At 36.7% G+C, this 27,115-nt stretch overlaps 1 protein-coding gene across 3 annotated transcripts in view; it reads left to right on the top strand.

Annotated features, from left to right (window-relative positions):
- Positions 1–27,115, top strand: part of csmd3a (CUB and Sushi multiple domains 3a) — a 228,751-nt gene that overhangs the window by 68,019 nt on the left and 133,617 nt on the right. For all 3 annotated transcript variants that reach the window (XM_043231853.1, XM_043231852.1, XM_043231854.1), the window contains exons 11-23: positions 2,631–2,734; positions 4,942–5,054; positions 5,154–5,336; positions 8,258–8,584; positions 9,788–9,982; positions 11,919–12,057; positions 13,975–14,162; positions 14,618–14,806; positions 17,802–17,918; positions 19,393–19,608; positions 23,813–24,001; positions 24,939–25,108; positions 25,691–25,847. In XM_043231853.1, coding sequence (XP_043087788.1) covers positions 2,631–2,734; positions 4,942–5,054; positions 5,154–5,336; positions 8,258–8,584; positions 9,788–9,982; positions 11,919–12,057; positions 13,975–14,162; positions 14,618–14,806; positions 17,802–17,918; positions 19,393–19,608; positions 23,813–24,001; positions 24,939–25,108; positions 25,691–25,847 — 2,287 coding nt within the window. The remainder of the gene's footprint in view (positions 1–2,630; positions 2,735–4,941; positions 5,055–5,153; positions 5,337–8,257; positions 8,585–9,787; positions 9,983–11,918; positions 12,058–13,974; positions 14,163–14,617; positions 14,807–17,801; positions 17,919–19,392; positions 19,609–23,812; positions 24,002–24,938; positions 25,109–25,690; positions 25,848–27,115) is intronic.

Raw genomic sequence — 27,115 nt, 5'->3', positions numbered from 1 at the left:
CGAGCAGCTCCTGATGAGATATCAATACCTCACATTGCTCTCCTGACAGATTCAAACGCGTCTTCTTCGCCTGTAGCACCTCAGATAATGCAATTCTGGTTTAAAAATGCTTACAAGATTCCTAACTGTTAAATAAATGAAACGCATGCAGTCTACAGTAGGTCCGAGTCAACAGTTACTCTTTCCGTGAGCTCCTGGCAGTGCATTTCAGGTGTAGGTTTTCCTTTTTTTTTTCTACCCGTTTTATGCCAGTCCATTAACAACCAGCAAATAGCTGATTCGTGTCCTCAATTGCTGCTAAATCTGAGCTTTCCTCTGGTGAGAAATGCAAATGAGCCCTAACACACATAACATTATTACCTCATTTATCTTCACCCGACGGAATTGCAAAGTTCAAATTTTATTGCGTTTTGCACAGACCCATTATTAGAGACCCATGGGCAGCTCATTGGCATTATTATTGTGTTAACACAATAAATGAAGTTAATATATGAACTTAAAGGGACGAAGCAGGACTTTCTTATGGTTGCCTGATTGTGTTCATTAGCAAACCACTAATAGTATCAGTGTAAGTGCTGTAAGACATTTTTCTCGCTCGCATGGACCACCTGTGTGAGCTAATATAGATGATTCTTCAACAAGGTGTGGGTGTTTAAACATCGTCTTATAGGAGAATTGCCTCTTTTTTTTTTTTTTAACGGATGAGCATTTAGCACTATTTCCATGCGTCTTAAATTATGTATTGGCTTTCGATTCTGTGATACAAATGACTTTTGTGCAATAAAATGCCTTTGTGTGGCTAATCTGATAGCTAGCATTTTATTTATCGTTCATGCAAATACATATGTGAGCCTGGACCACAGAACCAGTCATAAGAGTGAATTTTTTGAAAGCTGCCGAATGAAAATATTGAGAAAATCACCTTTAAAGCCGTCTAAAGTCCTTAGCAATGCATATTTCCAATCAAATATTGTGTTAATTTACCACAAATGAACATGATCTTTACTTAATATCCTAATGATTTTGGCATAAGAGAAAAAAATTATCATTTTGACCCATATCATGTATTTCTGTATATTGCTGCTAATATATTGCAGCATATATTATTCTTAATATCATTAACATTTGTTGCAAATTAAAAAGTTGCAAATTAATTATTTTCACGCGACACAGTGCATTTTGTAATGACTTTAAAACCTTCCAAATTATTAAATATGTATACTAACGTTCAGTTTTTAAAGAAATTAAAAATCTGAACTGATCAAAACCGGCAGTAAAAAGTGTTAGTAGAATATTCTATTTCAAATAAATGTTTTTTTGAACTTTATATTTAAACAAAGAATGCTGAAAAATGTTTCACGGCTTCCACAAAAACATTGAATGTTTTCAACATGAATAATATAAGCAATGTTTCTCGAACAAACCAACAACAATGATTTCTGAGGGATATTTGACACCGAAGCAGACTAGAGCCAAAAATTCGCAGAAATAAATTACATTTTACAATATATTCAACTGAAAAGCAGTCCTTTTAAGCTGAAAAAAAAAATCTTTGAGGATATTACTTTTTTTACACTATTTTTTTGTCAAATAAATGCAGCCTTGATCATCACATAATTGCATTTTTAAATATATTTAAATAGGTTTTAAATTGCAATGGCATTTCACAGCATTGCTGTTTTTGAACAATTAAACGTTTAAGTAATGCAGCTGTGGAGACCCGGATTTGCTTTTAGTTCTTTGTTTAGATCACGGTTTTATGAAATATGTACAAAATTCATGTTTTTTTCATATTCTGTCATTTATTTTTCATATTTTAGTATTTAAAAGTCTGCTTCTGGGACGACATAAAAGAAAGGCGTTTAGAAAACTAGGCATGGTGAAAACTTTCCTAGACTTCAACGTGACCTTCATTTACCAAAGAGAATCTGTTAGCGTTAATAAAAACGGCAGAAGTGGCAGCCGTCGAAGAAGCACCCGTATACCTTAAGTGCGTGCTTGGCTTCTCAGCGGGCCGTAAAGGCTCCAGAAGGCCGCTGTTCATGTCGTCTGGCTAAACGCGAGCGGCGGTGTCTCCAAACGCACACCGGGGTGATTATGCAAACAGGACGTTGTTAATGTACAAGCGAGCGTTAGAAATAGCACGGAACGAGCCGAGCACGTCTCGCCGATGTTTACTTGCGAGCTCGAGCCGCTGATTGAAAGCACTCTCGGAAATTTGTTTTACCCTCAGCGTTCATTGGGCTGTGCGAGTGATTTGCTGGATAATTGATGCATTGCCCCCGCTGAATTTTTTGGGGGTTATAACGCCGCGGTTCAATGGGGCCGCGGAGGGTACGAGCAAATGAACTGAAATATACAGGCGACATATGCTGCAGCCAAGTGCCGGCCCCGGTGAGCTCATGAATATCATATTTATTGAGAATAGCGTGCATCATTTATATTTGATGATGTCTGAAGCGCTCTAGCACTGAGAAACTTAATTAAGACGGTGTGAAATGCACACTACTCATTCCCCGTAACAGAGAGCATATGGAGAAATCCCTCCGGTCAAGGTGCTTCGTTGATTCGAGTGGCGTTCCATTACAAAGACTTCTAACGCTAATTCAGTGATTTTGTTCCCGTCGCAGGTTATTCAAATCAATTTCGAAGAGTTCGACTTGGAGCTGGGATACGATACGTTGACTGTCGGAGACGGCGGGGAGGTCGGCGACTCGAAAACGATCATACAAGTGTAAGATTCAGATACGATTTCTTCTGTGTTGGACAGATGCATCTTTAAATCGAGATGAGTTTACTTGAGAAGCAAAATACGCTTAAGATACGCGCAGGCCATTTAAACGCAAGAAATTACGAGATTGAACTCTTTATATTTTCCCTTCCCCATCAGCAAATAGTTTGTGAACCTCATTTAATTAAATGCACGCTTGGATTAGCCAACAGAGAAAGAAAAACTTAATTCAATTTAATTGTAATAAAGTCACGCTAAGAAAAAGAACTGTTTGCCGATGAGGAAAGACAAATAAATTTAATTCAAGGTCTTAATATCTTATACAATTAGATTTCTCAAGTAAATATTTCTTCTTTTAAGGATTTTTTTTTAGCCGGAAGGCAAGTCAATGATTTTTTTGTAATCTTGAATAATTAACACTGACCGTTAGCTTGCGGCTGGAATATTTTATAGGGGCCGTAATGTCTCCTTTTTTCACATTTTTATTTTTTCCACAAAGTTTTCTTGCACCGACAAGTCGCGATTTAAACCATTTACCGTGCGCAGACATTACTGCAATGCATAACAAAAAAAAAAAAAAAATCATAACGGGCAATTCACACATGCAATTTGTGAATTAAATCGTTTAGTTTCAAGCAGGCAGAGAAAATGAAGTGCTGAAGTTAGACAAGTTGTGGCATGCCGCTCATTTCCGGTGTATATCTGCATGCTACATTAGATTTTTTTTTTTTTTTTTTTTTTTGAAAGAACAGGGAAATTTCTGATTCCCCCCTTTAATAGACTCCAATAGATATCCAACTTTAATAGACTCCAGCGGCTATTTTTTTTTCTTCTTTTATCTTGCTTTTCATTCAGCTTTGCAGCAGTTATCCGTTTCAACAGCATGAAAGCCGCGAAACCGTAAAAAGAGAAATCCTACGGCTGTATTTTCTCCCTCACAAACATGTTTTTCCGTCCACCTCTTCTCGCCGCCAGCCGTATGTCTCCGGGTATCTTGGGTAGACCCACTTTGGTGATGGTCTGTGCTGCTTTCTGGTGCATTTGGCTGGCTCTGTTCCAGCTGCGATCCATTGAGTGCTCACAGAGCGTTCCTGAAGGACAAAAGACTCTCGCTGCCAGAACACTAATACATACTGTAAAGCTCAATTAATGCCTTTATTCAAGTTTGTGCTGGTCAAATTAGCTTAGTACATTTATTATGCTCTATTTATATATTCTGTAACGAGCGTATAAGCACATACTATTCTAATCTGCTTTTTTAGACATGTTTCACGATTCAGTCCTTTTCGAAATTGTACTGTGGGTTGTTTTGATGCTACCATGGTGGTTTTTGAAGTACCTGACAGTAAAATTTCAACCCAAAGTACAGTCAAACACAAAAGTAACATAACATCACCCTTTTTCCGACAGATACCATGGTAGCAGTTATATTAACCACTCGCCATACACGAGCAGCATTAGAAAATACTTTAATAATCTGGGAGAAAATAACAGTAAGTAACTGTAAATAGCAATAAATCAATACACGTCAATATCCATAAACCAAATTAGACAATGGAACTAAGGGAACTCTTAAGCTTAAATAAACAGGTAAAGTAATCAAGGAGAACAGAAACAGGTGTGCGGGACTAATTAACAGATGAGAAAACCAACTAGAAAATTAAGCAGCTGGGAAAAGACCAAGTACGGAAAAACGGAAGTAAACTAAAACGCACTACGATTTTAGATGCTACTATGGTGTTTTGGAAGTAAAAATGTAATTGAATATATAGTACTGCGCTGCCGTGATAAAATGTTATACCAAAAATATAAGAAACAACAACGTCGTGATCCAAATATTCACCTCTTTACACCTGAACCTAACCAGAGACCTTGCTAGATGAATGACACTGATGTACAAGCACCAAAAAGTGATTAAGATCAGATTTTTACAGATTTGTAATATTACTTTTCTTACTGTATGTTGGTTCAAATAACTGCCGTTTTGGTGTTAGCGTTTGCTTTCAAATATTTTACAGACCCCATGCCTTTGAGTACCATATAAATACCGCTGTATGTGAAATATAGCAATCATTCAGTCGTTATAGCACGTATCAGGAGACCGTAGTATTGGCATCTGACAGCTTTATTATAGCATGCGCTGCCACAGTAGTGTTCTGTGCTCTGAGCTCACAGACTCTTATTTTCTTTTGTTCACTCTGCATGGACAGGTTAACGGGCAGTTTCGTCCCTGACCTCATCGTCAGTATGACCCATCAAATGTGGCTGCATTTGCAGTCTGATGAAAGTGTGGGCTCTATTGGCTTTAAGATCAACTATAAAGGTGAGTCTGTTCTCTGCCCGAGCTTCTTAGAGTGCCCACATAAATCACTCTGCTGGCTCAAAAGCTTTACTGCTGTTTTTCTCTCTCGCCTACCTAAAGAAATTGACAAGGAAAGTTGCGGGGATCCCGGCATCCCTCTGTACGGGCTCCGAGAGGGCGGGGGCTTCTCCAACGGAGACGTGCTGCGCTTTGAATGCCAGTTCGGATTCGAGCTCATTGGCGAACGAATGATTTCCTGTCAGAATAACAATCAGTGGTCTGCTAACATCCCCATCTGTATATGTGAGTGCTGCTGGACGCTTCTCTCTCGTTATTTAAAATAGAAATGTTTTTTTAATCTTCTCTGGAAAAAAGAGATTCGTAACAAATCGTCTGAGCCTTTTTTTTTAACTCTTGTTTGTGCATTGAAAGTTGAAGGTGAGTTATACTGTCAAGCACCAAAGAAATTACCATAAAAGTGCTTCTAGGTTTTCTGAACATTTTCTGAATAACATTTCGTGAAGAAGAGATTGAAATTCAAGCAGATGGAAACTGGGGTATTATAGTTAACTAAAACTAAGCGGATGGATGGATGGATGGATGGATGGATGGATGGATGGATGGATGGATGGATGGATGGATGGATGGATGGATGGATGGATGGATGGATGGATTTTTGGATGGATGGATGGATCTGCCTGGGAAGTTCTTTCTTCAAAAGTCATAATTATGTGATTTTTGTTATTTTACTCAGAATAAAAATGGGTGCTTTGGGCAATTTAATAGACTGGAAGCTTTTTAAGTGCTAATGCAACAGAATGAAGAGCAAAGGATGTGCATTAAGTGTGTAATCGATGCTTTATGTATTCCGTCATTCTCATACTGCCACAGAGAATGATGGGAAATGTTGTTTTATCACACAAGCCTGTTGCTTCATTAACTGGCTAAGTGAGTAGTATTTTCAGCAAAGCACAGTCACTATTCTTCATTAATGATTCATTTGCAAGCTAAATTATGTGGTTAACACTCACAATTAAAACTTGATTGTGAAGATCAATTCCATTTGGAAGGTAGAATAATCTACCATGTATTATCTTTTAATATAATTTGTTGGGCATCACCATTATGAATGCCATGGTATTTTTTATAGTTACATTTGAGGCTCATAATTAAAAATCAACTAAATGAACTGAATGACATTTTTACATTAAATTTGTTGTTTTATCCAAAGCTTTATTTGAATAAAAATACAGTAAAATAATGCAATGTTGTGAAATGTGAAGATTAAAATAACTTTATATATATATATATATATATATATATATATATATATATATATATATATATATATATATATATATATATATATATATAAAATAATTTATTTTTAAATAACAACAAACAAACTGTATAATCTACAGTTTGCCAAAAAAAAAAAAAAAAAAAATCTGGATATGTGCCAGAAAAAATTCCATGATATTTGATATATGATATAAGTTAAAGAACAGAAAATATAACATTCAGAGTTTTCCATTGCTAATCATAACATTTTTGCCGTCATATTGTAAATACAATCATTCTGACAAGACCTGAAAGCCAGCACTTCTAGAAAGTTCTTAAGAGCTCGGAAGTAATAATTACTACGTGAAGAGCATTTAAGTGATCATAACATGGACATGTCACCAATTCACGTTGCCATGATGTAATTTTCCTGCCAACTGGGACTAAGATGAATGGGAAATACTAACGTTTAGCTCTCTTCAGGTACATTAGGCCTTGTGCGTTCAGGAAGTAATTTAAGACCACAGTTCTCCATTCATCCTCGCTAGCTCATTACGGAGATGAGCACCGGCGACCCTTTGAGTCGAGGAGACACATGTCTAAATGAAATGATGTCGAGAGGTCGGACTAATTAAAACCGTGTTTTATGTCGGCGCGTAAACAAAACAACCGCTGCGTGGTTAAATATGGCTAACAGACAGCTGCGCTCCCGCAGATGAGAAGATGACAATTCTCTGGGAGCCCGACAAGTAAACAGCACCAAAGAGCAATACCATTTCAAGAGTTTCCAAAATCCCAGCGTGCCCTGCACAATGAAGTTTAATACAATTACGGCTTCCATTACAAGGCAATAATCCCTGAAGGAAACAGGTGCGGCATCTTTTCTTTCTGCCACCCTGCTGTCAGCGCTTTAGTTATTGCTCAAGGCAAGACACTGCGGGTGAATAGGGTAAAAAATGTAACTTACAGATATCGCCGTACTTTCCCCGGTTGATGGAGATAATTGTTTCCTATCACAGGTTCGGAAATTATATGTTTAAATATGCAAATGTGTCATTATCTAATTAAATATGCATTCATTTGCATACAGTTCCAGAAACAGAAATCTGAGCAATGGGTAAAGCCAGGTTCTTGTTTTATTTTGTTGGCATGTTCAAGGTAAAGGTCTTCCAGAGGCTCTCGTATTATCACTCCATAAATCAGAAAATGCAGTCAGTAGCCAATAAATAAATAAAAAATCAGCATGTGCATAAAATGTTGTATAAATCAGGCGAATGATCTATGAACAGACCTTTAGATAGGATTAAAACAGTAAAGTTTAGTGAAAGTGCTGTCGAGGTGGATGTTTTTATTAAAGTATATGTATAAAATGTTATATTAATCAGGAAAAAATCTGTATTTATCAAAATATAATAATAATTCATTTTATTTATAGGTATCTTTCTCTGCAGTCGAGGACACCCGACAATAAATTGCAAACAAAGCAAAGGAAACAAAAAAAACTGCAAATATACAAAAGATACTAAAACAGAATATAAAGATATTGTTTTTTTTTTTGTGCCACTGAAACTTTGATTTCTGGTTTGCTGCATGAAAAAAAATATTTTGAGAACGAGTTTAATTTCAATTAGCTGCAAAAGCAACGCCTTTCAAAATGTCGCTTTTTATTTAGTATTATTTTAATATGTATTTAAATTACTAAACGGACGCTAAATGGAGATTTTTGTTTCACCAAAAAAAACAGAACATTTCAGAGAAGTGTCTCAATTGAAATCAAGAATGAACACTAAAATATGTAGTCTGGATATATTCTAAAATTCAGCAGTGTGTGGAAAAAAAAAAAAAAACTTGCAGCCATGAGGTTTAGTGCCTTTAAAATGAGTTTTGATTAGTCCTTGCTTTTGACCTTCACATAACTGATCAGCATCTCATCCCTCTCTTAGTTCCCTGTATGTCCAACTTCACGGCCGCCATGGGAACCGTTCTGTCTCCGGACTATCCTGAGGGTTACGGTAACAACCTCAACTGCGTCTGGCTGATCATCGCTGAAGCGGGCAGCCGCATCCATCTGGCCTTCAACGACTTCGACCTGGAGCCTCCCTACGACTTCCTGACGGTGAGGGACGGGGAGCTGGCGGACGCTGTGGTATTAGGACGCTTCTCTGGGGCGGAAGTGCCTTCGCATCTCACCAGCAACTCCAACATCCTCCAGCTGGAGTTTCAGGCTGACCACTCGATGTCCGGCCGAGGATTCAACATCACGTACAGCAGTGAGTGCTTCTCTTTAGAATGATAAAGATCGTGTTCTGAATAAAGTATAAAATTTAAGTTTAAAATATAATTTATTCTTGTAATTTAAAGCTGATTCAATGTCTTAATTTTCTCATTTTAGTTTGATTTTAGTTCTTTTTTAATATTTCTATCTAGCTTTTTCCTTTGAGTTTTAGGTTGTGAAAAAATGAAATTTAAACTTAAACTTTGTCAGTCACTAAAAGTTAAATTAAAAATCTACATTTAACAATGCAACCTTTCTGCATTTTATTTTAGTTTTTTATTAAAGTATTTTTAATTACTGAAAATAATTTTTAATCAGTTTAGTAAAAAATGCATACACACTCGCAGTATGCTACAGTAACCAAAAACAGTGTAATATTGGTAAAAATGAATTAATACCCACAACAATTTTTGTCGAAGCATTGTCTTTAATCAACTATAATATGACATTACTTCTGTGAATGTTAATTTAGTATTATTTATCATTTTTATATATTATACAGTATATACTATTAAATAGTATTATATATTTATTTTTATTTAATGTTTTAATTTTTCAGTTTTTTATTTTATATTTCTATATAGCATTTTTGTATTTCAGTTTTAAGATGGGAATAAATGAATGTCTTTGAACCTAAATTTTATTTCGGTTACGTTTCAGTTATGTACCAATGCAACATTTAATAATTTTATTTGAGTTTGTTTATATTTGTTTTGTTTGTTGATTTTAATCATTGTATAATTATATTACTGAAAAAATGTTCATGCTTCGTAAACAAAACACACATTGTATGCTACAGTAAACAAAAAAAAAATGTGTGATGGTTGGCAAAAATAAATACTGTTAAAAAATGTAGTGTTTGCTAACAACGTTTTTTGGCATGCGAAACGTCGTCTTCGATCAGATACCGAACAGCCGTCAAGTAGGACATATGGAAGGACATATTTTCCTCGATTTAATTCATAAGCCATTTATCCACCAGCATCAAACAACTTAATCCTGTTCGCTGAACATCATACCATTAGCTCAGCCAAAATAATCCTCAAATGCCTGTGCGACAAGTACAGGACCCTAGCGTTTACCCACAATCCTCTGTTTCCTACGGTTTGATATTCCATTATGCGCTCTTTCCTTTCCATTTCATTAAGTAAGTCACGTTGCAAGTAACAAGCTCTCTGCTTTGATGTTATTTGTTCAGCGTTTGGACACAACGAGTGCCCGGATCCCGGAGTGCCTATGAATGCCAAGCGCTTTGGTAATAATTTCCAGCTGGGAAGCTCCATATCAGTGGTGTGTGAGGAGGGCTTCATAAAGACGCAAGGCTCGGATACCATTGTGTGCGAACTGGAGGCGGGAAAGGTGATGTGGAGTGGTTTGATCCCCAAATGTGAAGGTAGGTTTCAAAAGTGTTTGTGTCCTCTAATCTTTTCAGTGGAATAAAGTTATGAACGCTGGCCTTTGAGTAGCCTATGGGTGTTTTTTGGAAAGATTGTCGAATTATCTAAATTGCATCCCTTGAACTCATAGAAAAACGGTTTAGTTCCACTTATTATCAGAGTTGTTGAATCAACGGTACAAAAGTCAGAGGTAAATGCTGAAAAACATACTGTAAACACCAGCTCTGATTAGAAGATATTATTTACCTGCACCTATATCAAACGAGATTATTATTGACATTATTACTTTGTTCATAGGCGAGGGATAGGGAGAGCCGGTCACGCTTTTTGTAGTGACTTTCTCACCTATGCATTTTTATCCACAGTAATTTTACACTTGTCTACTACAAATATCTCTGTTTCATAATGACAGCATGCATGCATTTATTTATTTACCCCAAGACTGTAACATCTGAGGGGCACGTTGTAACCATATGACAGCTTAAAGTCTTATCTAATATAGGAAAAGAATATACAGGACAAACTAAAATATGTTATCAATAACATAAAATGATTCACTTTTTCTAATAAAATAATGGTGGTTTTTAATGAAAAATGATCAGATTTTGGAGTTTGACGATGAACGCATTGCAACCACACTTGGTACGACCCATAAACGAGCCAAAATGCTTAACATTTCTTGGAATAATCATTTCTGAATATTAAACATTGACTGTCATCGGCATTAAAGCAAACTGTGTAAATTGCATAATTAGTGTTCTCCAGCTGCGCAATTGGAATTAAGTAAAATATTTGAGACATTGACATTACTCTGGTAAAAATACATATTCACAATATATTTAAAAGATTTGTGAATTTTGGTGCACGTTTTTCTCTGTATAGTGTTGATATGGCAACTAGTAATTTTTATACCATGTGTGTTACAACTAACCTGCATTAGTCTGTGTCCCATGCTCCCCTTGGCTGACTGGCTAGTGTACAAAGACAATAACTGATTTGACTAAACTATTACACGGCGTGAGACCAGCAAAGACAAACTAGCCAACTTGCTGTTTTTTTGACAGCAGAGAGTTGGTTTATAGTAGTAAAATTACTGTAAGACACGGTCACTGCTTCATGCCTAAGGGATGTGGAAAATACAAGGGCGTACCATAAAAAGCATGACTGGTAGGTTTGTATTTAAACACAGTCAAGCATTGCCAATTGCACCTTATTGATCTATGATGCTAAAAGCAGCCATTTTGCTAACTTCTGCCTGTCTGTTTACATAAGTCTCACAGCCTCTCTGTAACATCCTGCTCCACAAAGACACTTTTTAACATTGTAACATTTTCTAAAAACCCCTTAAATGTGTAAAGTTGTTTTGTTTCTCTTGTTTGAGCCACACAGACGATTGGTAAGGTTAACATTTAGCAGTTAGCTTTCTTTGTTAACAGATAGCTTTCTTTAAGTACTAAAACTTTCTTTCAGAACTGAATCTGAGAAATGAGAGTCTGGCTTTCCTCTTAAATGTGAATTATGACTTGTGCCGAATGCAACTGTCGTAGAGAGAAATCTTTTTCTTTTCGCTAACAAATATTAGAAGCCCTTTTTTGCAAAGCTGTATATGTGACTTGACTGGCATGCAGAAAGTGTTTCTGAATGGATAAAAAAAAGGGGAGGTTCGTTCCCCTGGTGCTTTTTTCTGCTGTTTACAAACACCGGTTTGATTTCTCAAGATACTTATTTCAGTGAAATCTGTCAGGTAGCGGGAGCATTTTGTGTGCCTTATTAAAAAATTGCTTGCAGCGCCTTTAAATCAAGAGCTTTTTAATCTCCGAAGACATTCAGAAACACTGTACTGCAACAGCGGTTGATAAGAAGCGTTTCTTTGTTGAATCGAAGTGTCCTAATAAACATTCTGCTGGCATGTATATAAAATGTTTCCCACAGCGCCCTGCGGAGGCCATTTCACTGCTCCGGTGGGAGTCATTCTGTCCCCGGGGTGGCCCGGCTACTACAAAGACTCCCTGAGCTGTGAGTGGGTCATCGAGGCCGAGGTGGGACGCTCCATCAAGATAAGCTTTGACAGGTCTGTTGGATAGCTCTGAGAATAGCAACACACAGAGGCATTATTTGGATTCATGTCTGGAGGCATCAGCTCTCCAAGGCGACAAATCATTTCGGCACATATCAGGGTTAGAAAAAGCCTGAGTGGCAACATATTCATAGCCGTCTTCATCCGGGGTCCTTTTGGTGTGAAGGCCGTGTGGGTTTTCATAAAGTCTCAATGTGACAGTCTGCCGAGTTAATAAAGTATAATGTCAAAAGTAATTGAATCGTAAGCCTCAGCTGATCGCGGCAAAGTTCACATGTAGAAACGTCTGAAGGATGCTGTTGCATTCAAAGTAATGTTTGTCGTAGCGCAAAGACCGAGAGCGCAAAGAGACGGTCACCATTAGTGTCTATATAAATGATTACATAGTGTTATGTCGACGGGCTTGATCCATACGCGCACTGTTTGCTGTATAAATCTATCGCTGAGAGTGGTGCCCATCGAGGCCGTCTGCGAAAGGGAAATGGAATTCATCTTTATCTTGTTACAAATGGTTGACTTTATTTCATTAGCACTGCAATGCTTCCCAAGAGTAGGGCATTGAAATAGCATCAGATCTGGAGTTTGATCTAGCGGACTCCTGGGAGCGGACGCCTCGAGATGTATCACAAAAGCAGAGGACTCGACTGGGCGAGCAGGCATTGTGGGGTTTTTTCCGGCACTTTGGCTTTTCCCTGAAATCATTTAAACTCTGTCATCGTTTGCGCACACTCGTGTACGGCAATCCTGTAGGACTTTCTTCTGTAAAGTACAAAAAGAGATATTGTGATAAATGCGCTGGCTGCTCTTTTCGGTGAAATTAAAATGAGAATGTGGACCAAAAAGAAAACGTTAGAGATATCAAAAGTAGTGCACTGTATGTGGCTTCCTAAGTCATATGATTTATTTGTAATAACAGAATATTTATTTGTAATAACATGCCTATATAGGGCATGAAGATGCAATATGCCAGATTTCCATTTTAAGTCAATTTAAGTAAATAACTCACATTTTGACCTTTTTGTAGTATATAGACTAAAATAAAATAAAAACGCTACATATCTATCTATCTATCTATCTATCTATCTATCTATCTATCTATCTATCTATCTGTTCCATCTATCTATCTATCTGTTGTTCCGTCTATCTATCTATCTATATCATTCTGTCGCTCTTTTGTCCTATCTATCTATCTGTCTGTCTGTCTGTCTGTCTGTCTGTCTTGTCTTGTCTTGTCTTGTCTTTCTATCTGTCTTTCTATGCCATTCCGTCTATCTATCTATCTATCTATCTATCTATCTATCTATCTATCTATCTATCTATCTATCTATCTATCTATCTATCTATCTATCTATCTATCTGTTGTTCCATCTATCTATTGTTCCATCTATCTATCTATCTATCTATCTATCTATCTATCTATCTATCTATCTATCTATCTATCTATCTATCTCAGAATAATAGAATATAACATAATTTTAAAGGACTTGGAATATATAACTGCTTTTTATATAACGTTCAGAGCCCCTGATTACTATTATATATACATTCACTATTCGGGGAAAAAAAAATAGGTCGTTATGTAAAAGACAGAAAGCCGTACAGGTTTGGAGCAACACGAGGGTGAGTAAATGACCATATTTTCATTATTAGCTCAACTATTCCATTAAAGCAAGCTCACTGCAGCAGATCTGTGTTTATTCGCACATCACAAAGCGGTTTGATCCTATCAATAAACAGCAGCGTGAACACTGGCTGCGCCTGTGACTTCTCATTAAAAGAGGCGGTCAATGAGGAACAGTTGGGCAGCCATGGGTAATGAGCTGTGTATGTGTTTGTGTGTGTGGATAGAAACACATTTCAAGTTGTAATATTTATTATCTCTTTTCTTCTTGAATCTGTTTTTTCTGCCAGGTTCCAGACAGAACTCAATTATGACTTTCTAGAGGTTCACGATGGGCCTAATCTCCTCTCTCCCCTAATCGCCTCTCTAAATGGCACCCAAGTCCCTCAGTTCCTGTTCAGCAGCGGCAACTTCCTGTATCTTCTCTTCACCACCGATAACAGTCGCTCTAACAGTGGCTTTAAGCTCTTTTATGAAAGTGAGTCAGCCGTCTTTATAGACCGGGTGCCTTTTGCCTGAGAAATGATATTTCGACCTGAATCGTATCTGTCTCTCCACACAAGCAAACAGCTTGAGGATTTCTCTTTGTAGTGTTCTGTCTCACTCTCTCTATTTCTTGCCTATTCTGTCTTTTTCTTTTAATTTTTTTTATTTGGTGTGCTTTTTATAGACAAAAAAAAAACCTGTGCATATTGCTTAATCGTTTCACAGCACAGCATCATGTAATGCAAATTAAATCCTTTATTTGATAGTGATACCAGCAACATTGTAACAAGGCAATAAAAAATATAAACGTAATTTTAGATAAGCTTACATAGCTTTTCTTCGTCTGAAACTATACATTGATGCAAAACTGTACATGAAATTGACTATAACTTCAGCTGTCTCTTTAAATGACACAAAATAATCTCATTTGCCTTCGCCTCGCTTCAGGCGTCACTTTGGACACTCACTCGTGCTTGGACCCCGGCGTGCCAGTAAATGGGATACGTTACGGGCAGGACTTGGCCATCGGCTCGGTGGTGTGGTTTGGCTGCGAGCCCGGATACAGACTGAGCCACGAGGAGCAGTTGGTCTGTGAGAAGAACCACTGGTGGAGCCACCCTCTGCCGACATGCGACGGTAAGCTGTCATCTCAATTACACGTCTCAGTTAGACTAATTAACGTTGCTCATTTAAACGGTTCTTTGATTCCTACATTCACAACAATTTCAAATATTTTCTGGCTGTATGTGCGTGTAATAATTCTCATCGCATTCAATTCAGACTGCAAAAGGCCATCTTATCTAAAATGCAGTTTCTCCTGAAACATCAGTTCTGGATAAACCCAGTTCTCTCGAATCTTAAACCAGTGTAATTTCTGATTGGTAATTCGAATGACTGTGTATTGAAAGATGCACAGTAGGTCGTATTAGTTATATACTCAGGACCTGTTGTTTTCAAAAGAATGAATAATAGAGTCATCTTAATGATTCACTTCCCGGGGCATTGCATATAGAGGTTTCAGATCAGAGCGTTAATGCATATACTAATGTGAAATGTGACATTTCTAAATAACACAAGAGGTTCAGTGAAACATAAAGCTGTGATTTTATCAGTAAGGAACTGATTGGATCTGGAGCACTCGCTTATACCAGAGTGTAACTATTTGAGATGTCGTAGACGAGCCATTTTTATTTGGAACAACAGAAGGAACTTCATCAAGAGAGTAAACAGGGTCCTTTTCGTTGACCTTAACCTTGCGCTAAAATGTTCTTATTTCCAAAAGGGCACTCTTAGCAGGTCTGGCCCATTTGGCGTATTCAATTTTAATGACTTCGTGTCATTCTGAATTAACTGAATATGGTGGAAATATTTTGGGTACTTCACAGTGCCGGAGGGAAGAAAGAAAGAGATTTAGGCAGATGTTGAGCCCGAGGCGCTAGACTCTTTTATCGCCTCACGGGGAGTGACGCTGACATTCATTATCATTAAAGGTGAAGTCGCTGAGGAAATCTGCCTTCAGTGCTTGAATTCTGAAGTTCAGTTTGGACGTCTCAAGATGCACTGTCTATGACAACGTCCCGGTATGCCTTCTGTGGCTCTGTTCCAAAACTAATTAATTCTAGAATACCTACTTTTGGCTGAAAAGTATGGCAGAATTAATTTTTGGTATCCTCCTTGGAGAATGAAACATTGTAGGCATTGCTATACTGGAAAGTTAAAATACTGATAATAATAACCCTGTTAAAATTGTAGGTATTTTACCTATTAGCGGTGTTTGCATGGTAGTATGCTGATACCATTTAAGTCAACTGATAGTCAACAATCCCTTGGACTTTAACTGTATATGCATACATGCGTTGTGTGATTTATGCGTCATGCTTTTAGCATGTAAACGTATGTGAACTCGGTCGCAGGGCTATGTCTCTCTGTGAATATAATAGCAAAAAATAATAGTGCAGATAAATCTAAAGGACGCTGTTTCTCACTTAAAAGCATTTATAATGTTTGAAAATGTTAGCTCAGTTTCAAGTGATTTTCCGTTCCATTTCATGGTGTTATCTCTGGCTGTTACTAGTTTTCAGTCAAGTCGTAGCATGGCACTAAAATGTATTTCTTTGGTTTGACCATTACTCAAGATCTATATTTGCACCAATCGATGGCCTAAGCCCCGCTGAGATAATGCCACCAGCCTATTTCAGCTTTTGGTTTAGTAGAAGACACTATGATAAGGTTCCTTCAGACACCTTGAGTCGCTTTTCAACTGACAGATTGTGTTCAGAACCACAATTAGAGATGAGCCACAACTTTCAGATTTTCGGATTGCACGCTTATGTCACCAAGAGTTTATCCATTCATGTGAATTCACTTTAACATTCCTTGGCAGATGTCGGCGCGACATTTAGCTTTGTTAATATGTCTTAACATGTATACAAATTGTTTACACAAAAATCTGAAATACTTTGTAAAATAGAATGTGATGAACATACTCACATTATTTCTGCATCATTCACACATTTGGCAGACACTTTTTGTCCTAAGCATTTTTCTAAATGAGTTGATGCATTCCCATTTTTGTTTGTTTATTTATTTAATTTTTCATCTGCAGTCTGCACAAATTTCATGTAAATTGCCACATTCATTTCAATGCACCATTTTACAAAAAAGCCAAACAAAGCAGAATTATTTTCTATTGTGCATCGTTTGTAAAAACCGTCCTTACATAAATTGCTGTATTCAGTTTAGTGTGACACTTTACATGAATATTGGGCCGTTCCCAAAACAAATGTCTGTGCAAATTGTTCAGAAAAGCGCTTCTTACCCAAATTGTGATGTGATGAAGCCATTCTTACCTACAATTGCAGTCATTTTAGATAAATGTTTTTATATGTGATTTTGCTTTTGGTTCTACAAATTGTTTATGTGAAATTATTTATACTTAATTTATAGATCTATTTGTAAGCATTTTTTAAATGAGTGCATTACCTGGCATTCAGATCCATGATTTTGATAGTTTCGTAGACATCTCAGTGACACTTGCTTTTACTTTTTGTGTGCAGTTAGATTAGGTTATTATTAGAACTGTTCACTAAACCAAGCGCCGTTATTACTTTTGCTCATACTAAGATTTGAACAAGCTCCTAAGACTTAAGTTCTAAACTTAACTCGATTGCACGGACATGCAGTGAAGAGGAATGTCATCGAGACCTGTTGTTGGACTCTTCCGACTCAAGCCAGTGAGCAACCTCTTTGAAACAGCATAGCAATGCTCATGCAATCATCCATAACCTCCTAGCACCACAGTAGAGCGTTTTGCATGGACAGCAGCACTCACTCATTTTCTTAGAAAACTTTCAGAGACAAAGTAAAGTGGTTGTGACCTTTTCTTGAGACAACGGCAAGTGGAAAGTAGCTCAAAGTAGAATTTCTCGTTACTCTCGTTAACCTTTCAGTGGTATTTTTTACTTCCGGTGAAGGTTACTCTGCTCTTTGAATTCCCCCAGCTGAACACTGCTTATCTCGACAGAATTCCTGTTCAAAAACGGAGCACTAAAAGTGATACGAGAGCAGTCGCACATGTGCTTCCTGTAAAGTTTCAGATCTTTTTTAAGATTCCACGCGTGTCTTCCTGCAGCTCTGTGCGGAGGCGATGTCCGGGGCCCAGAGGGCATCATCCTCTCTCCTGGCTTTCCGGAGCTTTATCCCAACTCATTAAACTGCACATGGACTCTGGAGGTCAGCCATGGCAAAGGTACGTACACAGGAGGATTCTTCTTGTGCTGTCAGTAGAAGATGAGGGCTCGCTTTTGACATCAGATCTGCCTTAGGTGTCCATGAACACATTCAAGTGTGTGCATCTTTATTTACTGAACACCAGAGATTGGTAGACTAGCCAAAATCTGTACTCAAGTAAAAATCCAAATAGTTACTTAAGTGTAGAAAAGTATCTAATAAAAAGCAAAAAAACAAAAACACTACTTTTTTTGAAATTCCGGGTACAAATGAAAAACAGGTACAATTTTGAACACAGTGTTTGTGCGTGTACGTGCACTTTTGTTTTTTATTACTGTGTGTAAAACACGATTTAAAACTATTGATTTTAATGAATCACTATTACTTTTGTACACTCCACTTAATTTGGAAATAGGCTCATTCTCCAATCGATATGATTAGGAACTATACTTCCATTCTGGCATAATAATCAAGGAAGTTTGCTGCCGTACCATGACCGCAGCAGGCGCAGTGATATCATGGCCATGCCACCAAACTTTCTTGATTATTACGCCTAATCATATCGCCTGGAAAATCTCAATTTTTTATTGCTCGCTGGTCTTAGTACACGATATGACCACAGAAAAATCTAGTTTTAAACAGAAAGAAATATCGAAACTCTCTGGTCATTTTTCAACACGATGCTACTGGTCTAATTGGAATCAATGATCTATGCTAAGCTATCTTAAAAGTGCTTTCGCCAGACCCGGGGATCGGCTAAATAGATTTAAAATTGGTAAAACTCAACTGATTAACTCTGGGGGAGCTGGAGAATGAGCCTATTTCCAAAAAAAAAAAAAAAGTGGAGTGTTCCTTTAAATACCAAGAATGATCTTTTAGTGTGCTATCCAAGAGTACAGCTTCACTAGACATTCATTACACTTCAGTAGAATGTGACACCCATTCAATAATAACAATAACATTATTTTTTTTTCTTTTGATAAGAAACGGTCACACAAGAAACGGTGCCTTCCTCTATACTAGTTGTGGAAAGTTGTCTGTAAAACAGCTTGTAAAAAATATCATGTAGCATTACATTTACCTCAGGCCAGCAATTTAGTAGAGCATTTCACTAAATATATGCACTGTATTAGCCTATATGTTCATTATATTTTACATTACCTGTTCATAATGTCTTAATTTAATGCATGTTTAATTAATCTGGCACGAAAACAAGTTCTAACAGCCTTTTTTAATTTGATTGGAGCTTATTACGTCTAAAAATAAATAGCGATTTAATAGTTTGCACTCTGCTTTTAATTGTATATATTATCGTAATAAAATGGGTCCCTAGATTACAGCGTTAGATTAGATATATTTCTTCTTAATTTGTTTGAAGACACAGCCATAATTTCGCCAATTAACAGCTCGCTTCCTCAGATTCTAAGTCATTTGTTTTGACATGATTTAGAAGTAAATGATCGGGGCCCTCATCTGATTGCTTCTGTTCTCAGGTGTGCAGTTCACGTTTCATGCGTTTCACCTGGAGGATCACCATGACTACCTGCTCCTGACAGAGAACGGCAGTTTTGCGCGGCCCCTCGCTCGGCTCACCGGTTCGCAACGACCCCCGCCAGTCAACGCCGGGCTGTACGGCAACTTCAAGGCTCAACTTCGCTTCATCTCTGACTTTTCCATCTCCTTTCAGGGCTTCAACATCTCTTTCTCAGGTGAAACAAACATTTATTCGTCCAATATCTAATATTTGTCTATTTATTATTTTCTTTTGCATTTCATTGCCTTTTTTTGTTCGTTTTTTCCAAAAAATAACTATAAATTAATAATAAATTGTGGTAGCATGATACAACCAGGTTGTATAGTTAACATTAGCTAACGATGAACAAGACATCTGTTAAGCATTAATTCATCTTTGTTCATGGTAACTTATTTATATACTAATGTGTTAATGCGCATTGAACAACACCATTTAATGTTTTGTTAATGTTAACTACACATACATTTACTGATGCATCACTTTGTATTTAACAGATTAATTAAAGTTATGGTTAATGCGTTAGTTAACAGTTAGAGTTAAGAGTTAGAGAGAACTACATAGTTTATGTAGCAGCTAACACATAATGGACAAAAACTCCCCATTTGGCACTGATTTGGGTGATTGGTAAACTTGCAAATCCATCTAAACATCAACGGATAATGTTTATTGTGTTTGTGGTGTCTTTATAAAAGAAATAGTTCCCCTAAAAATCTTTTTTTTTTGTTGTTTGACTAGACCGTTCCTTTAAGGTCAGCATTGAGCATTGTTAGAGGACAAGCCGTTCTGATAGAAGGCATCTGCAATATGCACAATTTTATGTAAATTGTTGCATTCAATCTGATGCCACAGAGCCAGCTATTCTGAGCAAAGCAAATTGAATTTTTCTGTAGATCATTTACAACCATTCTTACTTAAATTGACGCAATCAGTTCAGTGTGGAAAGTTAGATAAACATTGATCTTCTCAATTTCCTGCGCAGATTGTTTTGTAAAACCATCTTTACCTTAATTTGCTAAAGGTGCAATTTTTTATTTAATGTTTTTAATGAGAGTGACAACCGTTACCACTCTTTAGTATAACATCTAATAATGAATCTTAATCTGAGGATAATATCGAAGGTTATTCTAGGACAAGAACAGTCGCTATCGTCATCGGTGCCTACAAGCCTGTTTCTATGAAAAGTCATAGCAGCAATTAGATATAGATGGTGCTCGGTACATTGATAAAGGTAATCAATTGGCAACAGCTTGAGCTTCGTCTCAGTGGCTTATTGAAAGTCTGAGACTTATCAGTGTAGCCGGCAGTCTTCTTGTCAGACTTTAGCAGTGAACTGCTGGCTGATATTAGAGCTGGCTTTGGGCTGCGTTTTTCATTAGTCACAGATCCCCACTGGATCATCCTGCTGCGCTGCACGGTCACCACCAGATACCCACTGGGCACTGGGTTAAACTGGGCTGCCGTCTAATGGAATTAGTTGATCCACCTTTTGACGTAAATGTGGAAAAGAAACCTATTTGACAGCTAAATATAAGCTCATAGAAGCCAAGCGTATTTTAAAGCAGTTGCATCAATAACCTTTCATGTCTGGTTACAGTAACTTTTTTTTGTTACAATAAAGTAGATTTGATAGTAGTGTAGTAGTAGCATAAATGCCTTGTAATGCACCTTATGTCTTACAGATGACAAAATAGATTTGGTTTTAAAGGAATAGTAAAAAAAAAAAAATATATATATATATATATATATATATATATATATATATATATATATATATATATATATATATATATATTATTTTATTTTATTTTATTTTATTTTATTTTATTTTATTTTTTTTTTTCTATTTCTTCCCACTGTGTGTGTTTGTTTTTCCCCAAGACTATTGACAATAATTTAAACGCAGCTAATTTAACATTCAACTAATCTCCAAGTTCTTTTATGTTATAGATAATTTAATTTAAATGTAATTTTTTTTTTAAAACATTTTCTAATTTTGCTTTAACTTTAACTTTTAAGTAATATAGCTGAAGCTAAATAACCTACAATAAAGTTTAAAAAAATAAACAATATAAACAAGAAAAAACTAAGAAATGAAGTACAAAAGAAATGCAAGAAGTACAAAAAACGCACAAATAAATAAGTGTGTGTGTGCATTTAAATGAAAGTGCAAACAGAAAATATTCAAATAAAATGTAAAATATTACCAAAACTATAACGGTGTACTACAATATCACTGGTTACAGGGGAAAAAAACAGCCTTCCAGTTGGCCAGATTTTTCACTTTTGGCTGAACCATTTCTTTTAGGTCAGTGTGAAGCATTGTTAGAGGACATGCCGTTCTGATAGAAAGCCAAGTTGTGAGAAGAGCCCATAGGGTTTGGCTCATGTTTACTGAGCCATCATATACATTAATTAAGGATCGAGTTATGAATACCCATACAATTATCCAGAAGCCAAGTTCCAGTATTAGCCTAATATATATTCCCCAATGAAAACTGCGGTTGACCTTTTTCTGGTACTGAATATTGATGGGATTGACACAAGCAGACACGCATAACGCGAAAAAAAATATCAGACACGAAGCTGCAGACAAAAGCTTTCCCCATTAAACATTCCAGCGTTAATGTTGAAAGTTCAAGGACGAGAACTGATATCTTTACGTAATATGAAATCTGTTTCGTTTTCTATACTGCCACAGAGTGACAAGGTGGAAGTATTCGTATGCTTAACGCGCCGTGTTTCTAAATAGATTGGAATATTTGATATTGGAGCTCAGAGGAAGCAAAAATGACAAACAAGCAATTCTCGTCATTGCCATCAACCATCAAACATCTGAACTCATTGCTCCTCTGCATCGAGCGCCAGGATCTAATTGAAACCGCAGCTGCGGCCGTACGCTAACCGTTTTTGAATATCATTTACATATGTGGAAATGATTCACACTGTTCCTATCGTAGCTCTAATTGATTGTTTGAGTGTTTGCAGATAACCCAGGGTAAATGTTCGCTCTCTGTTTACTCTGTGAATCACGATGTGATGTTAAACGAGACATTGGTTGAATATAAAAAGTGAAGTGCCATGCTAAAATAAAGCGAAAAGAAGACTTGGCTGTGTTTTATCAGGAATAAATTTGTAAATATTTAAATGACAATTATTTTGACAATTCTTCTGCCAAATACTTGACAGTAGTTTTAATATTTGCATAATCTGCTGTAATTAGCACTCCTCGGGCAAAAAAAGACTTAAACGCTTCAAGAAGAATGGGATGTTAGCAAGTTGCTACGCTAATGGTGCATCCCTTGTAAAGCATAAAAACACAAAGTACACAAAAATAGATGTGTATGAAAAATGTTCTTTTTTATGTAACTGTTTGTAATCTGTACATTTTGGACATTTCAAGTTTTTTCTGCTTTTTGGTGCAAGCTGCTTACCGATTGGAGCGTCTACAGTGCGTCAATAATTCTTAAAGGAATAGTTCATCCAAAAATGATTACTTGCTGAACATTTACGCAGACCATCCGTGGTGTAGATGAGCTTGTTTGTTTATCAGAACAGATTTGGAGAAATGTAGCATTTCGTTACGCTGCAGTGAATGGGTGCCGTCAGAATGAGAGTCCAAACAGCTGATAAAAATGAAAGTAAACCACACCATCCAGTCCGTCAGTTAATATCCCGTGAAGCGAAGAAATTGTGTGTTTGCACGAAACAAATCCATCATTAAGAGGTTTTAATGTTAAACCATCACTTTCGACTCATAATCCATAAACCAAAGTCCATAATCCATGATAGCGCTTCCTCTCCAGTGAAAAAATACATTTTCTGTTGTCCTCTCACATCAAAATCCAACAACATATTTTTTAGTTTGGACTGGCAAACCATGCTTTGGTCTTTTCTCTCCTGATTTTCACTGTACTTTTTCTACAATATAATTTATTTTTTTAACGATAGGTTTGTTTATTATATACACATATTTTAAATACACAAGACACTAATAAACTTGAATCACGTGGATTATAGTATATTATGGACTCTCATTCTGACGGCACCCATTCACTGCAGAGGATCCATTGATGAATGTGTCGGAATGCTAAATTTCTCTAAATCCCTTTCAAAAACATGAAAAAGCATATTAATTTCCGGGGTAAACTGTTACTTTAAAAAGCCGCCTACGTCAGCAGCTCACCGCAGTAGGTTTCAGAATTAATTGCTTTAGTTAGTCATTCAGTTTTTATAATTTGCATGAATCACGTTTGTCACAACCTGCAAGCCACGTTACAGTAAAGTTTAGCATACAATAAGGTTCAGCCAGTAATGCACCAGTAAAATAGGTCATCTAGGAAAGTTTCCCGCTAAACTTTTTGCATGTTTGTTTTGTTCAGAATACGATTTGGAGCCATGTGAGGACCCTGGTGTGCCCCAGTTTGGCAGACACAGCGGTGGCAGATTTGGCATCGGTGACACCCTGACGTTCTCTTGTGACCTTGGTTACCGCCTGCAGGGCGCTCGAGAAATCACTTGCCTCGGCGGTGGGCGGCGCATATGGAGTGCACCTCTGCCAAGGTGTGTGGGTACGTGGTCAGCTGCTCTCATTCGCTTGGACGTCCAGAGTTTGACAGGTCTCCATGGTTGCATTCGAGCTCAACGAAGATAGGCTACTGAGCTGTGCTGTGTGTTCTAAACGGAGTAGTAGTGTACTGCTCAAAGCGTGCTGCACAGCATACTGCATACCTCTCATATCATATTCACTCGTAGTTGCTTGTAAATTGCACAAAAAATTGCAAAAGATGCATTAAAGTGTGAAATTCTGAGGTAGAAAGGCTGCAATTGTAGTGAAATTTACTCTAATAATCTTCACGAAAAAGCACTAGTCGTTATTAGCATGCATATTACTAGAATATTAGTGCTAATTAAACACACATTAATGCCTTATTCTACATGACCTTATTCTACATCCCTAATCCTACCTAATACCTAAACTTACTAATGCTACCTTACTAATAATATGAAGCGAAATTAAGAATTTATTAATGGAAAAGTCATAGTTAATAGTTAAAATGTATTACCTATTCTTAAAGTGTACTTTTAAAACGATGCATTGTAAATGGTTTTATCTTGTAATAACATGCAAGTCGTTTAATGTTTCATCGATTCAGCGATTCAGACATTTAGTTCTGGGCATAAATGGGGTTATTTGTTTTTGACTCCAATTTTGAGTATAATTTCTTAACCTTTGGCAGTGTAACGAAACAAGAGAAACTGCCGATGATATTTTTTTCCATATGATGAAAATAGAAAGTCGAGCGCATTACATTGATACAGCACTGACTCTAATGCAACTAATGAGTGACCAAATGTTGTGCAGTGTTTTTCTTTTTTAATCTACTGCATGTTTTGGTGTTATGTAGTCTTTCAGGATACCTACATTTTAGCCTTTTCCCTTCTTTCCCCAAATTTACACTTTTTACGCATTGCTTTTCTACTGTGTCACTACGCCATTGTCCGTAGCTGAGTGTGGCTCAACCGTTTCCAAGAACGCCGGTGTGCTGTTGTCCCCAAACTACCCCCGCAATTACGAGAACAACCACGAATGCATCTATAACATTCAAGTGCAAGCAGGAAAAGGAATCAACATCTCAGCTAGCACCTTCAATCTGGCTCAAGGCGACGTTCTCAAGGTAAATATTACCTATAGACTATTTGCCAGTTTGCACAAGCATGCAACACACATTAAATTGATTCTAAAAAGTGCCAAAAACACTTATTTCAATCGAGAATGTACTGTTTTATGCAATATTCTTCTGTCTGCAGTGTGTATTATTGATTATTGTTTGCTGACAATGCATTAACGCAAACCCAGCATCTTTTTTTTGGACATTAGAATAACATTTTTAATTGGTTCAGTGAACATTTTCATCGTGTTTGCAAAATTATAAAAACGTAACATTCCCTATGTTTTTTTTTTCTAACTTTAACATAACCAAGATAAGTCGATATTTTCATAACATTAATAAAACATTAACAAAATGTTAATGACACTTTTAGTTGCTTATTAGCGTGTATAGCATCAAAATATTTGCCATTTATTAGTGCTAATTAAGCAAATATTAATGTTTTTAATGTCTTAACGTGCTTACTAATAAAAAGCAGCAAATTAAAAAAGTATTTTGGGAAAAGTCGTAGTTAACAAGTGTTACCTAGTGTTAAGTGTCACCAAAACATTCTTAAAATCTATAGACATTTCTGGTCTGTTTTCCCAGTTGTATGATGGTCCAGACAACACAGCAGAAGTTCTTGGAAGTTTCTCTGGTTCATCTTTGTTGGGTCAGTCACTGACCAGCACGTCAAATCACCTGTGGCTGGAGTTTTATTCTGATCAAGAGGATACGGCCGAGGGTTTTAAGCTGGCTTACACCAGTAAGTCTTCTCATAGTTTTACTTTCTTCCACACTTTAGAGCTTCCAGTCTTTAATCTGTCACAACCAGTCTTAGATTACATGACTTAAGTAACCCTTTGCAAGCCGCCTCCGTGGTGTAACTTTTATTACAGAAAAGGGAAAATAAAGTGGTAATGCGTTCATTAGGCACTCTTTGAGATCATTTGGGGTGTTAAAATTCTTGTGAAGAGCTCAGAAACTCCTGAAACCAGTCGAGTGTCGCCCACAAGTTAATAGACACCATAATCGAGTGGGACATGTAACATCAACAGCGTTTCACTAATATTTCAGACTCGATGAGCTTTGATGATAATTAAATTCAGTCCTACCAAGACCGCAAATGACTGTACTTTTATTAGTCCCATCTGGATTTCATAAAGTTGCAATTAGAAAGGCTTTTCTCGCACAATGCTTCGCCCGTAATTTACTGATAAATGAGAGTCCGCTGTGGGAATGTGTCTGAGTGTTGAACTCCTGCACCCGTGCAAAAGTACCAACGTTTTCACAATCTGCTTAAAGATTTATTCATTTTTTTTTTTCCAAAGACCTCTCTTATGCTCACTAAGGCTGCATTTTAAATAGTAAAATAAGGAGATATTGTGAAATATTGTTTTTATTTAGAATAATTGCTTTCTATTTTAATATATTTTGAAACATAATTAATTCCTTCGATGCAGAGCTGAATTTTCGGCATCATTACTCCAACCTTCATTCTCACTTGATCCTGCTAAATCATTCTAATATGCTGATTTGCTACATTTATTATCAATGTCGAAAACAATTGTGCTGCTTCATGTTTTTTATGAGTCTGTGGTGCATTGTTTTTAGCCTCCTTTGATGAATCAAAAGAGACAAATGTAGCATTTATTTATTGCATATATTATAGTTTTGAAATAGATATTTCTGTCATGTCAATTTTGGTCAATTTAATAAAAATATAATTTTTGTAAAAATTGCACAGTAGCGTACATGTAAAGGTTTACATTTAGGATGCTGTCAGTGAATTTATATTGTACAAAACTGGTCAAACATTAACATTCATGAACATCGTTAAACATCGTCTTTGGGAAGTAAATAAAATTTTATTGTATGTTAATGCAAGTGATTTGCACAATTGTAAGAAGCTATCTTTAATAGGAACCGAGCGTTAAGATGTTTTTATCAGATTGTAAGAATGATAATCTGAACAGTATGAACAGTTTTATGGACGGGTGTAATAATCGATTTTGAACCCGGTGTGTGCATTTC

This window comes from Puntigrus tetrazona, unplaced genomic scaffold (assembly GCF_018831695.1).
Source record: "Puntigrus tetrazona isolate hp1 unplaced genomic scaffold, ASM1883169v1 S000000456, whole genome shotgun sequence".
Taxonomy (NCBI): Eukaryota; Metazoa; Chordata; class Actinopteri; order Cypriniformes; family Cyprinidae; genus Puntigrus; species Puntigrus tetrazona.
Note: the sequence above shows the minus strand (reverse complement) of the source record. Positions and strands in the feature narration are given on the sequence as shown.